At 58.3% G+C, this 14,064-nt stretch overlaps 1 protein-coding gene across 2 annotated transcripts in view; it reads left to right on the forward strand.

The window, feature by feature from the left end:
* B4GALNT3 (beta-1,4-N-acetyl-galactosaminyltransferase 3) overlaps positions 1-14,064 on the forward strand; it is a 97,764-nt gene that overhangs the window by 78,318 nt on the left and 5,382 nt on the right. Inside the window, exons 4-15 of one of the 2 annotated variants that reach the window (XM_070790324.1) lie at positions 3,074-3,169; positions 3,566-3,656; positions 4,034-4,134; positions 4,478-4,545; positions 5,909-5,987; positions 6,103-6,169; positions 7,935-8,078; positions 8,984-9,093; positions 9,810-9,910; positions 10,121-10,182; positions 10,725-11,529; positions 13,141-13,460. In XM_070790324.1, coding sequence (XP_070646425.1) covers positions 3,074-3,169; positions 3,566-3,656; positions 4,034-4,134; positions 4,478-4,545; positions 5,909-5,987; positions 6,103-6,169; positions 7,935-8,078; positions 8,984-9,093; positions 9,810-9,910; positions 10,121-10,182; positions 10,725-11,529; positions 13,141-13,460 — 2,044 coding nt within the window. The remainder of the gene's footprint in view (positions 1-3,073; positions 3,170-3,565; positions 3,657-4,033; positions 4,135-4,477; positions 4,546-5,908; positions 5,988-6,102; positions 6,170-7,934; positions 8,079-8,983; positions 9,094-9,809; positions 9,911-10,120; positions 10,183-10,724; positions 11,530-13,140; positions 13,461-14,064) is intronic. The other variant, XM_070790325.1, reaches the window with a different exon arrangement.

Raw genomic sequence — 14,064 nt, forward strand, 5'->3', positions numbered from 1 at the left:
TCTGGCCAAGCAGCAGCCTGGTCCACGCTCCCACCAGTGCTGGGCTGCCCCACTGCCCCGGGGGGTGGACCACCTTCACACCCTCTGCGTCTCAGCCTCTGCAGTAACCTGGCACAGGTGGCTCATACTTCTGCATGTCTCTCTCCTCCAGGGACCCCTTTCCATCTTTGCATCAACACTGGTACAAACATCTCCAGTGCTTATAGGATAAATGAAGGAACATATGGCGCCAAGCTTAGCTGCTCTGAGCACTTGTTCCCTTGGATAATTAAGATGTGCAAGGAGTCCCGAGGAGGGAGCTGTAACTCTGCCTGGAGAAATTGTAGACGCCTAGAGAGGGATTTGAGAAGAGCCTTAAAGGATGAACTAGAATTTGCTGGGTGGGGAAGAAAGGAAAAGGCCTTCCAACCAGGAATCTGTTTGCAAAGGCAGAGAGGAGTGTGTGTGGGTGGAGGGCAGGTGTGACTGGGAGAGGGGTGAGGCGAGGCCGGGAAGCCAGGTTTTGTCCAGAAGCCTCTGGGAACCCTCAGAGGTGTAAAGCGGCAGAGTGGCATGGTCAGATCTGTCTTTAGAAACTTTTTTTTTTTCTCCCAGTTTCTATTTATTTATTTGGCTGCACCAAGTCTCAGTTGCAGCATGTGGGGTCTTAGGTCTTCTTTGCAGCCTGCGGGATCTTTAGTTACAGCGTGTGAACTCTTATTTGCAGTGGAGTCTTAGCCACTGGATTGTGAGGCCAGTCCCCGGATCTGTCTTTAGAAAGACACTTCTGCAGGCAGTGTGAGGAAATCCGTGGTGGGAGACGCCTCCATCCTGTTGGGAGGCTCTGTGAGGCCAGCGAGGCCTGGCAGAGGCCCTGTCGTGGTGCAAGGCCGTGGACGTTCCCAGGTGAGCACCCACAGGCAGTATTCACACCCCTAGATGCCCTCCCATTTCCACAGGTTCATTGCTGTGTGTCCTTGGGGAGTCAGTTTACCTCTCTGGGCTTTAATAGTGTCAACTCTGAAAGGAAAAGGTTCAACAGGTATTTTCTCCGCTGCTTGTGGCTGGACGTTTCATGTCTGTCTTTGGCCATGGATGTGCTCTGGCCCTGGCAGTAACCAGTGCTCCTCCCTGGGCCTTAATCCTGCTGGATGGTGAGAAGGGGGCAAAGGGCAGTGCTGACCAGCCCGAGTCCTACATCCCTGCCCGACACAATGTCTCCAAAGCTTCAGTTCAGTTCAGTTCAGTCACTCAGTCGTGTCCAACTCTTTGCGACCCCATGAATCGCAGCACGCCAGGCTTCCCTGTCCATCACCAAGGCTTGGAGAGACACAAACCAAGGTGGGGTCACCATCAAGGCCTGGGGAGTAAGAAGGTTCTGACTAGTCCCTCAGGGGACCCCCACCTAGAGCCTAAGAGGGGTGAGGGGTGGCTGGAGGGTGGGCTTTGGACTGAATCAGGGCTTTACCCCCCGGGATGTGGACACTTCCATCCACCTGCCTGGGTTTCCCCTGTGGCTCAGGCCATGGGGCAGATGAGGGCGGCCAGCTCCCTCCTCCCTCGCCCTTCCCCTGTCCCAGCCCCTGTGGCCTCTGGCCTCCTGGCTGAACAAGCAGATTTCTGGGGGTGTCCCCCTCCACCCTTTGTTTTCTGTGGACTCAAGAGTCTCCCGGAGAGGGGCAGGGAGGGGCGCAGCTTGGAGGAGACAACTGAGTCTTGTAAATAGGACTCAGGAATTTCCCCAGAAGTGGCACAATGTCCCCATTCTTTTCTTCCAAGCAGCCCCAGGCCGCCCCCAACCTAGCAGCCTGCATTCTCTCTCTCACCCACCCCAGCCCCACACTCACATTCCAGGGAGCGATGGCTGCTCCCCAAGGTCCCCAGGCTGCTGAGCGCGGGAGGAGCCAAGTTCTGAGGGGATGGGGTGACAGGCTCTCCAAGTGGGGACGGGGGACCCCTCCAGCTGCACCTCAGGTCTTGGCAGTCCCATTGGGGGGTGGGCTCTGACCAGTCCCTTCTCTCTCCCACCACCACCATCCCTCCCTCCAGAGCTCTTGCTGAAGGCCTTCTATGTGGGAAGGGCTTCCAGTTCAGGTAGCCCCTCCTCTGTCTCCCTAAGGCCACTGGGATTTGGTATCTGATGGGGGGAAGGAAGGGCCTGTTCGTGTGGCCTGATGGGGTCCACCTCCCATAATCTAGAGATGGGGGGCATGGGGAGAGGGGAGAATAAGATGGGATCACCTGAAGCGCTGTGTTCAGGTGATTCGGGACAGGTTCCCCTCCCTTCCCTCCCCAACTCTCCACCCTTCCACCCACTGGAGTCCTGGCTTCCTGCCCATTCCCTCTCCCCCAGGGGGTCCCTGTGCTTCCCAGCTCAGTCCTGTGCCCACCAGCCCCTAGCCTAGGAGGGGAGGGGACCTGCTTGCTCCTACTTTCCCTTGGCTGGCCCTGAGCCCCAGGCACCTGAGCGGTGGTCCATGAGAGGCTCTGACTCTCGGGTGAGCCAGCCTCAGGACCTTCTGCCAGCTGAGGGGGCAGCTCAAAGACCAGGGGGGTGAGGTTTCACCCAAGCCAGACAGCCATGCGGCTTTCCTCTTTTGAGACTGAAGGCGTGCGTGTGTGCTAAGTCGCTTCAGTCACGTCTGACTCTTTGCAACTCCATGGACTGTAGCCCACCAGGCTCCTCTGTCCGTGGGATTTTCCAGGCAAGAATACTGGAGTGGGTTGCCATGCCCTCCTCCATGAGACCAAAGGGAAAGGGGCCAGACCGGCTGAAGCCCGGCCTGGCGCCTCCCTCCCGCCACTCTGTCCTGCCCCGTAACCCCCCTTGCCTGGGGGGTGCAGACCAGCCCCCTTCCTGTGTGGGAAGAGCCGGGAGTGTATGTGTGTGTGTGTGCATGTACCTGCGTGTGTGCATCTGTATGTGAGCACGTGCAAGCCCAGAAAAACAGACCAGGCCTCGGGGCCAGGCCACGCAGCCACGGACGCGAGGATGGGAAAGGGGCCAACGTGGACTGTGACCTTGAACAGTGAGGCGCGCTGGGCTGGGCAGGCCAGGCCTCTGTCTCACACTCACTCCTCCCCACCCCCGCAGTTCCGCGGCCGTGTCAACCTGCACGTGTTTGAGGACTGGTGTGGCAGCTCCGTCCAGCAGCTGCGGAGGAACCTCCACTTCCCCCTGTACCCCCACGTGAGTGCCTCCTGCCCCCTCCTGCCCCGCTCCTGGCTCTCACCACTCCTCTCCCCCCGTGACTTCTGCCTTCCTCCTCTTGTTTTTTTTGGTTCACTTCCTTTCCTTTTATCCCATGGATGCCCTTCATCTGCCCACACTATCTCCCTTGTTCCCTCCTGAGAGATCCTGTCCATTTCCCTACCTTCCTCATGGCTCACAATATGGTTTCCCCAGGGGCCATCACATCCAGTTGTGCGGTTCTGCACTGTTCAAGGTCTGAATAAAGAAGCACGTGGGAGCCTGTACCCGGGTTCCACCTGCCTCCCTCCCATTGTCCCACCAGCCCTGAGCAGACCCGTTGCTTCACTTTCCTCTTCCCTCCCTGGGTAGTGATCCCCCACTTTCCTGGCACAGATCCGCACAACCCTAAGGAAGCTGGCTGTGTCTCCCAAGTGGACCAACTACGGCCTCCGCATCTTCGGCTACCTGCACCCCTTCACGGACGGTGAGGCCAGTCCCGCATCCTGCCCTTCCCCTTCCTGTCCGAGTTCTCGGGGTGCCTGGGCATGTGGCCTGCCCTGGGCTGGCTGGACTGTTAGCCCACTTTCAGGGGAGCAGGGTTTGGACGTGGTGAGGCCTCATGCACGCCCCCAGGTGGCCACTTCACACCCTGATTTGCACACCCTGATCCGAGACTAGCTTACCCCTCTCTGTAAGTGTCCCCAGAGACTCCACGGAGTCTCCCAGGTATAGAAACCCCTGCTTTACAAAGCGGGCATGCTGGCACAAGGCCCCACAGAGAATTTAGTCTCTGAGACATGAGTGCCCCCTAGGGGAAGTCTCGTCCTGCCCTCACCTGGGAAAACCACCCCCCATGCCCAGGGGAGATCCAGTTTGCCATCGCTGCCGACGACAACGCAGAATTCTGGCTGAGCCGGGATGACCAGGTCTCCGGCCTGCGGCTGCTGGCCAGCGTGGGCAAGGTAGGGTCCGCTCAGCCCCACAGGCCCTCCCGTCCCCCCAGGAGCCAGGTCACACGCCTCCATCAGGTCACTCTTACAGAGGCATGGACAGGATGTGGGAGGGAACAGACCTGGAGAAGACTCAGGTCTAGGCCACACCCATCCTGGTCCTGGTGCCGGGGATTCATGTGGTTTCTCGGGTTGCACTGGGGGGAGCACTTCGAGGAAAGACAGTTGCTTCTCGAGTGGTCCCGAGCCCCCTTCCATCCCTCAGCATTTCCCCTCCTCCGTCCTCCCACCTCCCTCCTTTCTCCTTGTCTCCTCACTCATCACTCCCACCCTCCCCCTCTCCCCACACCTCCAGACTGGAAAAGAGTGGACTGCCCCTGGAGAGTTCGCAAAATTCCGGAGTCAGATTTCAAAGCCAGTCAGGTGAGTATGGGTCGTGATGAGCAGCAGATCCTTCAACCTCCTTACGGAACAGAGGCAGGCTAGGAGCTGGGCCCCAGGAGGACCCCTCTGCCACCCACCCCCCATCACAGAGGTCCAGCAAGCCAGGGCCCCCTGCATTTCGGGAGAATGACAGAGACCTTCTGGACCATCTTTCTTCACTTTACAGATGAAGACCTGAGGCCCAGAGAGGGCTGTGACTTAATGAGAGTCACATGGATATTGGGTGGCACTCAGGGCTGGGAAACAGAACTGGTCTCCTTTCTCTCTGCCCGTTTTCTCCATCTCTGGAAAGATCTACAGCTGTGCAGCCCAGAGTCCCCCCTGCGCTTTCTGTGCTGCACAAAATTCTGAATGGCGGGGACCCCTGAGCAGGCTGGAGGGAAGGCCCGTAGTGGCTAGGGAGTGAACTAACCCAGCCTCAGGGCGCCACCTGGTGGTCTGCACACACACATGCATGCATGCACACACGGTGAGAACACTTGTGGGTTGATGGTTCCTGGAGTGGCTGGGGCGGGAACTAGCCCAGCCTCAGAGCGCCACCTGGTGGTACACACGCACGCGTGCACCCACACCCACACCCACGTGCACCCACACCCACACCCACCCACCCACGAGAACATGTGTGGGCTTGATGGTGCCGGTGCTGGCGTTGATGGTGGTGAAACAGGCCAGCTTGCACAGAGCACTGGCCGTGCCAGCCCCTGTGGTCACCACTGCCCATGCGGCTCAGAGGAGCAACTGAGAACCGGGGCTGAGACCCAACTTCCTGGGTCCAAACCCCAACGGGGCCACTTATTACCTGGTGACTTTGGGCAAATTACCCAAGATTTCTGCACTTCAGCATTCTCATCTACAAACAGGGGTAGCATGGGCTCCCCAGGTGGCTCAGTGATGAAGAGTCCACCTACCAAAGCACAGAAGACGCAGGTTCAATCCCTGGGTTGGGAAGATCCCTTGAAGTAGGAAATGGCAACCCGCTCCAGTATTCTTGCCTGGAAAATCCCGTGCACAGAGGAGCCTGGCGGGCTATAGTCTATAGGGTTGCAGAGTCAGACACAATTAAGTGTGTAGACACACACACACACATGCACTTGATGCTTACACATAGGAACAGCTCTCTGAGGATAGCACTGTTATTTCACGTGACTCCCTGAGTGTTCTGGGAGGTTTGTGCTGTCATTATCCCATCTCACGGGAGGGAAAACTGAGGCTGCCCCGTCAGTAAGTGGTGATGGGGACTCTGACCCAGATGCTCAGCGGCAGGTCTGAGGGATCAGGAGCAAGGAGGGAGGGGCCGGGCGCGTGGTGCTGGGAGGCAGCCCCGTACCGTCTCTCCCGCCAGCCTGGCAGCTGCCCGCCGGTACTACTTCGAGGTGCTGCACAAGCAGAACGACCAGGGCACCGACCACGTGGAAGTCGCGGTGAGTGTTCGCTGTCCCCTCGGCACCCACCTGGCCACCCCTCTGCCTGCTCCCTTGAACCTTGTTCCCAATCGGCCACCTCCGACCCTTCATGTCCACCCTCGCCTCTTTCCAGTGGCGGCGGAATGACCCCGGGGCCAAGTTCAGCATTATCGACTCTGCTTCCCTGTCCCTCTTCACAAGTGAGTGTCCTGCCCAGCCTGGGGACGAGGCCAGGTGGGCCAGCCTGCCGGGCTCTGTCCGCTGGGGGGCCTGGCATGTGGAGGCCAGAACACAAATGTGAAGGGTGTGGGATGAGGAGCAGAGGCCAAAGGAGTGCCTTGGTCAGAGGTCCTGAGCCCCCGGGGGTCAGTGACCTGGGAGAACCCTCTGCATGCTCTTGGAGTCCTTACCCCAGAACAATGCCCATCCACCTCCACACAGCATTGTCTGCATGATTCCAAGGCGCTCCAGAAACTGTGAGGCTCAGTCCAGGTGAAAAAAACTTCAGAGGGAGGCCAGGACCCTGCTTTGCAGATGAGCCGCCGTGGTTCTTGCACAGCCACGGCCAGGGGGAGAAAGCGTGCTGACCTGCTTTCCGGCTGCAGCCCGTGGACTCTCCGATCACACTCATCATGGCTTCTGATTTCCTGTCTGGGGGCCCCACAGAGCAGTCTCTACCGGCGGGTGTAGCCCGCGTGGGCCCAGGTGTAGGAGGAGGGGGCGCAGCAGAGGCCCTAGCAAGAAGGCAAGGCAGGTCTGGAGGAGCCCAGGAGATGGCGGGCAGTGTGTGTGGAGGGCAGGAAGGAGTAAGAAATGGCACGTTTGGCTCACAGAAGAGGGTGGTCGTGGGGAAGAGATAAGGTGGGTGAGGGGAGGCTGCCAGCGACCAAGCAAGAGGCCACAGGGTCAGAGCAGAAGCGCCAGAAGAAGGGAGAGTTGGAATCAGTGTGAACCAAGAATAAAGAAGCCCGCAGCAAATTCAGGTAGGAAACCTATAAGATGGGCCAGAGGTTGCCAGCCTCTAGCATAGAAGGAAAACTCTCTGTGGGCCAAGGCAATTTGAAGCCTCAGGCAGAGAGCAAACACCCCCAGTGGCCAGAGGGAGGTGCTGAGCCTCAGGGTGCCCTGCTCACCTGGGCATGGGCTTAGGCCTGCTGGGGAGCCCGAGGCAGACACCCTGCATTCACACTCAGCTTTGCCAGCCTGTCAGCTGTGTGATCTCAGGCACAAGACTCCGATTCTGTTTGCCCGAGTTCCTTGTCTGTAAAATAGGAAGCACGCTGTATTTAAGCCACAGTGGTGACGAGGATTAAAAGGGTTGATATTTGTAAGACGCTCGGAACAGTGTCTGGCTTATGTAGGAAGTGCTTTTCACGTATTTGTTAAACTGAACATACTTCTAAGGACAGATTTCTAGCAGGTGGCCGTAAAACCTTTTGAGTAAGAGGTGGCTTTTTCCAGTTCACACAAAACTGTGGTGTGTGCCAGCCATGGGGCTGGTGGAGGGGGTCCAGGGGAGAGAAACAGCTGAAACCACAAGTTTTGGGGGCACGGCTTGTGGGGGGAGCAGGGATTGGGCACATCCTATACAGTACCAGGCTTCCCTGATGGCTCCAGCAGGTAAAGAATACACCTGCAGTGCAGGAAACACAGGAGATGCAGGTTCGATCCCTGAGTCGGGAAGATTCCCTGACAGAGGAGATGGCAACCTACTCCAGTAGTCTTGCCTGGAGAATCCCATGGACTGAGGAGCCTGGAGGGCTACAGTCCAAAGGATTGTAGCATCAGACACAACTGAACAACTACACACACACACACACACACACACTGTACCAGGTTGTGGGGCAGCTGGTACCGGAACCTTGACCTGGCCCCTTCCTAGCCTCTCGAGAAGGCAGGGGCCTGGCTTCTGGGCTGGCTTCTCTGGGAGTCACGGCTGTCCTGCTCTTTCCTCCCTGGGCCCAGATGAGACCCTCCTGAGGATGGACGAGGTGGACCACATCCCGCAGACAGCAGCCAGCCACGTGCGCTCCCCAGACCCCCTTCCCACTGACGAACAACCACCCGTCGACATGCTGCGGCCCGACCCTCGGGACGCTCTCTACAGAGGTAAGACCTCGCCGCGTTCTTGACCTCTGGCCTGGGGATGTACTGCCAGGCCCATGGTGTCAGGGAGGAGACTCGGGAGGCTTCTGTCCTGCACAGCGTCCCCAAACCAGAGGCTTTTTGCTTTCACGTGTGTGAAATAGAACACACGTGCAGAACAGTGCAGAAATACAGACGGACCGCTTCACAGCTGTAGCGATCATTACAGAGCAAACGAGACGGGACAAGAAGTAGAGCCAGAATCCAGACATGCCTCTGCAACCGCAGGCATCAGCTTCTCACTGGGTTCTAGCTCCTGTCCAGTGAGAGAAGTGTGTCCCCACTAAGGCGTTGGGGCCTTAAACTGCCAGGGGCATTTACATCTTAAACGTTGACGTGGACTTCCCTGAGGGGCCAGTGGCTAAGACTCCTCGCTCCCAAAGCAGGGGGCCCAGGTTTCATCCCCAGGCGGGGAACTAGATCCTACATGCCACAGCTAAATAGTTCACATGCGGCAGCTAAGACCCAGAGCAGCCAAATAAATAAATAAATACTTTAAAATAAAAATTAAAAGATGACGTGTCCCCTTCCCCCCACCCCCACACGCCCCCTCCATGACAAGTGGAAGGAAATTCAGTTACTGAAGCTGCACTCGGGTGAGGCTCTGTGGCCTCTTGGAAGTTTTGAAACCTGTTTTGAGACTGGCTGTATACAGCGATCCCAGCGCTCTACTGTGCCTTGAGCCAGGGACTGTGTCCAAGCTCCTTATCTCCAAGGTTCCCTGTGAATGCCACCCCCACCCTCGAGGGGGGGCCAGCTTGGTTTAGCAGCCTCAACCACGGGATGTGGACTCTCTCACGAGCAAAGACAGACATGTGCAGGCTCCAGGCTGCAGCCCGCAGCCCTCAGCCACCTCCTTCCACCCCCAGTGCCTCTGATCCCCAAGGCTCAGCTCCGCCATGTCCTGCCTGACTGCCCCTACAAGCCCAGCTACCTGGTGGACGGGCTCCCTCTGCAGCGCTACCAGGGACTCCGGTTTGTAAGTTTCGCCTGGGTGACAGGGGCTGGAATGGGAGGGGCTGACTGAGGCTGACCCCTTCCTCCCCACGCCACACCCTGGAGGCCCTGGGCCTGGAGAACTGGCACTCCACTGTGCCCGGCCTTCCCACACCACAGTGCTGGTATTCCGCGGGTGCCCAGCCTGGATGGGCAGCCCTGTGGAGCCCAGCGCTGTGCAGTGTGTGGCCTGGCTGAGGCCTCCTACCCTCCGCCCGAGGGCAGTGGTATTTATCAAACTATAGACGAGACGCTGGGGAGGTGAACTGTGGAGGGGCTCGACTTTAGAGAACCCAGAGCCCGTGTGGAGGCTTAGAGGCGGGGTGATGCTGGGCTCCTGGGCCCAGAGATGACGGTGGGGGAGATTGGAGGCAGGACAGAGGGCCGGGGCCAGCTGTGGGGCAGGGTTGAGAGGGTTTTGGTGGCCATGGCCTAGAGCTGTGTTTGAAGGGGGGCAAAAAGCAGTGTAGGGAGTAGCGGGGGTTGGTCCTGGGGTGCAGTCGGCGGGAAAGGCCACAGGACGAGAGGTGGGTGGTCCCGGCTGCAGCTGGATGAGCTGGGGCAGGAGACGAGAAGTGGGCACTGGGGAGCCTGGCTTGGGGGGCACGTACCACCCAGGTCCCAGGAGGGGGTGTAAAGAGTGGCCGGAATCCAGATGCTTGGTCCACAGCAGCCCCGTGCCTTCCTCCGCCCCGCCAGATTCACCTGTCCTTTGTTTACCCTAATGACTACACGCGCCTGAGCCACATGGAGACCCAGAATAAGTGCTTCTACCAGGAAAATGCCTACTACCAAGACAGGTGAGGCGCCAAGTGGGGGGAGCCAGGAGAGCTCCCTGGACCAAGGGGCTGTGAGGGCACTCCACCGGGGCCCTTGGCTTTTCCTGGGTGCTTCACACATGCACATGCACACACACACATATATGTACACACATGCACACACACTCACACCCCTCTCCCCTGTACCCCCGACCAGCTGTGACCTCAGAGCTCCCCTCCTCCCCCCTGCAGGCTCAGCTTTCAAGACTACATCAAGATTGACCAGCCTCAGAAGCAGGGCCCAGAGCAGCCAGGTAGAGTGATGGCCGAGCCTCCGGGCCAGGCTGGAGGGTGACAGTCCAGACTGGGCCAGAACCGTCCCCAGGAGCTTAGAATGCAAACCCTGCAGCCCCTTCCCCCAGGCCTAAGAGATGGGGAGCAGCCCTTCGCCCCCTTAATTTCCAAGACACAAGTTGGGACGTTTCGAAAGTGGGGTGGTCCAGAGGAGAAGATTCAGGGCCCTGGCGACACATCCTGAGGGCCCGAGGGCCTTGCCTGCCCTACACTTAGGAAACTGCCCTACAGAAGCACTGTCCTCCCACGGCCTCTCACTTTGCGGGGCTGGGGCCTGACCCCGGCCATCCGCTGGGCCCCTGCTAGCACTTTCTGTCCCTCATGTCACCATCCTTGACAACAACGCTTTATGCCGATGGAGACGCTGGGTTAGTTGAGGCTGAGTAACTCACCCTGGGTCTTGCCGGGGACTTCTGCGCATCTCACCTCCCTGGTCCTCAGCTGTCTTCTGGATCTTGCTGGGGAGACGTTGAAAAGCCCATGTGAGGGATGGTTTTAACAGCAGGTTTCGAGGACGGCCTTCTAGAAGAATCCCAGTATGGAGAAGCGGCAGAGGACACCCCTGCCCCTGATGGCCAGAATGCCAGGATGCAAGTGGGGAAGTCAGGCCCCCCCACAGCCCTCAGGAAGGACGCCCCTGACCGCCGCCTCCGAAACCTGCGGAGACTCCTGGCTCGGGCCCAGGAGGGCCTGGCAGCGCCCCCTCCCTGGCAGAACTCCACAGCCTCCCTCCCCGTGAGGCCCAGCACCACCCCTGCCCAGCCAGCAGACAAGAAGGCAAGGAAGCCCAGCCTCGAGCCCCACCAAGCTCCGCAGCATCCTGACAAGTGGCCCCCGGGGCCCCTGGCTGGGCACTCACCACCAGCAAAGAGGCCCAGGCCCGCTGGTGCCAGTCCCGGGAAGATGCTCGGGCGGTCCCAGTGGCTGAACCAGGTCGAGTCGTACATCGCAGAGCAGAGAAGGGGCGATAGGATGGAGCCTCCAGACCCCAGGAGGGGCTGGCCCGAGGACCAGGATGTGGTGGTGGCAGGAGCTGGCCAAGAAGGACAAACAGAGGGTGAGGCCGAGGGAGAGGATGAGGGGGAGGACGAGGAGGATGTGAGCGAGGTGCTGGAGTATCTGTCTATGTTCGACCCCGTGGTGAACTGGGAGCAGACCTTCAGCGCCCACGATCTGGACTTCCAAGCGCTGCGGACGGACTGGATCGACCTGAGCTGTAACACGTCAGGCAACCTGCTGCTTCCAGAGCAGGAGGCGCTCGAGGTCACGCGGGTCTTCCTGAAGAAGCTCAACCAGAGGATCCGGGGGTAAGGTAAAGGGCTCTCGGGCCGGGCGGGGAGGGGCGCCTGCGAATGCGGGCCTTCAGGCCTTGCTCCCAGCATTGGGCATGGTCTGAAATCCTTGGGTCTGGCCCTGGGCCCGGGCTGAGCTCTGGGAAGGCGCTCGTGCAAGAAGCCGGTAAAGAGGTGGAACCAGCAAAGCTGGCGCTAAAAAGACACCCTGAGACCCCAGATGTGGGCTGGAAGGGCGGCGGCAGAAGGCACGACTGAGCACTTGGTTTTTTTCATCCATTCATTTGTTTTCAACCCACTGATGTTTTTCTAACTGAGATAAAAGGAATATATCGTTTAATTCACCATTTAGGAGTGTACAGTTGAGTGGGTTTTAAGTATATTTAGAATGTTGTGCAGCCACCACCCCTATCTGATTCTAGAATGTTTTCATCGCTTTTAAAAGAAATCTGGTTAGCAGTTTCCTCCGTCCTCCCGGGCTCCGGCAACCACTGCTCTGCTTGGTCTCTGTAGATTTACCTATGCCAGACATTTCACACGGGTCTGGCGTCTTCCACTTAGCAGATGCTTCCGAGGCTCATGCACATTGTAGAGTGTATCAGTGCTTCATGTCTTTGTACAGCTGTCTCATAGTCCACTGTCTGGGCAGACTACATGTCTGTTTATTCATCAGCTGATGGGCATTTCGGTTGTCTCCACCTATTGCTCTTATGAATGATGCTGCTATGAACATTCATGTACAGGGTATTTGCGTGACCCTGTTTTCAGTTCTCCTGGCTAAATTCCTTGGGATTGAATGGCTGGGTCATAGAGTAACTCTAGGTTTAACATTTTGAGGAGCTGCCAACTCTTTTGCAAATCATCTGTACCATTCTACGTTCCCATCAGCGGTGTATAAAGGCTCCAGTTTCTCCATAGTCTCATCAATTCTAATTTTCCTTTTTTAAAAAATAGCCACACACACACACAAAAAATAGCCACGCAAGTGGATGTGGAGTGGTATTGCACTGTGGTTTTGATTTCATTTCCCTTGTGACTAGTGATGTCGGGCCAACCAGTCAGCATTTCCAATCGTCTGTCGTGTCTTTTCTTTTAAAATTATTCTTTTATTAGCCATACATATTTAAAAAAATTTTTTTGGCTGTGCTGGGTCTTTGTTGCTCTCTAGGTGTGGCACGCAGGCTCAGTCACTGTGGCACACAGGCTCAGGAGTTGTGGTATACGGGCTTAGTTGCTCTGCGGTGTGTGAGATCTTTCAGGACTAGGGATCGAACCCATGTCCCCAGCATGGGCAGGCGGATTCTTAACCACTGGACCGCCGGGAAGTCCCCGTTGTCTTTCGCACTGTGGACTGAACAGAGCTGTGTAGTAATGAGGGTTAGTTTCTAAAGGAATCTTTTCACTGTGACTCACGCCTCCACCTTACGTGCTGAATACTTAGGGTCTTAGAGCTCTAAGAGACTAGCTCATCCATCTCTACGGATCCTTTTTTTAAAGATGATGGCAGTGCCCACTGGAGCGGGTAGGCATCGTGTGAGCATGTTAACCAGCTGCAAAGCTGGGCAAAGCCCGGGGTCTCCTGACACATGGGGTGGAGTGACAGAAGCCTCCCGCCCTTTCCTCCAGGAGGTACCAGCTTCAGCGCATCGTGAATATAGAGAAGCGGCAGGACCACCTCCGTGGGGGCCGCTACCTCCTGGAGCTCGAGCTGCTGGAGCAAGGCCAGCGCCTGGTGCGGCTCTCGGAGTTCGTGTCCACGCGCGGCTGGCAGGGCGCTGATGCCGTGGGCGGGAAGGAGGCCGAGGCCCTGAACCTGCAGGGCCTGGTGTGGAGCCCGCATGACTTCCAGAGGCACGGCCCGGGTGCCCGGGCCCCGGAGCCCAAGCTGTGCTGGCCCCAGGGCTTCTCCTGGAACCACCGCGCCGTGGTCCACTTCATCGTGCCGGGTGAGCCTCCCACTGCCTAGGCACCCTCGGCCGAGCAGAGGCCTCGTGAGATAGCGAGCACCTGGTCTCTGCTCCCTGATGTGATCTCACAGAACCTGGGGGAAAGGCCACCGTGGGAAACGGGCTCACGGGAGCGAAGTAACTGGTCTCAGGTGACCTGGGCCGTCAGGGCGGGAGCTGAGAAGGACGGCTGACCGGCAGCTCTTCCTTTGGAACCTGCAGGCAGGGTTGGGAGTGAACAATGGGCTGGGGCTGCTGGCCTGGGGCAGTAAGACAGGGAGGGGCTTGGGGAGCAGGCTGGCTGGTTTTCATAACAAGAGAGGGAAAGGGGAGCCGGTCACAGGAGTAGAACGGGTTGGAGGGAGGGGGTCAGACAGGAAGTGCAGGGTGATCATGGGATGGACAGCTGGTGAGTTGGACTGTCAGGGCCCAGGAGGGTTACTATGAGAGTGGATGACAAGCTCCAGCTCCAGGCCTTCCGCGGGGCCCTGCCTGGGAGGCTGTGCAGGGACGGGGTGGAGAGGCCCCCGTACCAGGAGCTCTCCGCTGCCCTCCGACCCCTACTGCCCTGCTAACCTTTCTCGTAGCCGCATTGCCCTAAGCA

Source organism: Bos indicus, chromosome 5 (genome assembly GCF_029378745.1).
Source record: "Bos indicus isolate NIAB-ARS_2022 breed Sahiwal x Tharparkar chromosome 5, NIAB-ARS_B.indTharparkar_mat_pri_1.0, whole genome shotgun sequence".
Taxonomy (NCBI): domain Eukaryota; kingdom Metazoa; phylum Chordata; class Mammalia; order Artiodactyla; family Bovidae; genus Bos; species Bos indicus.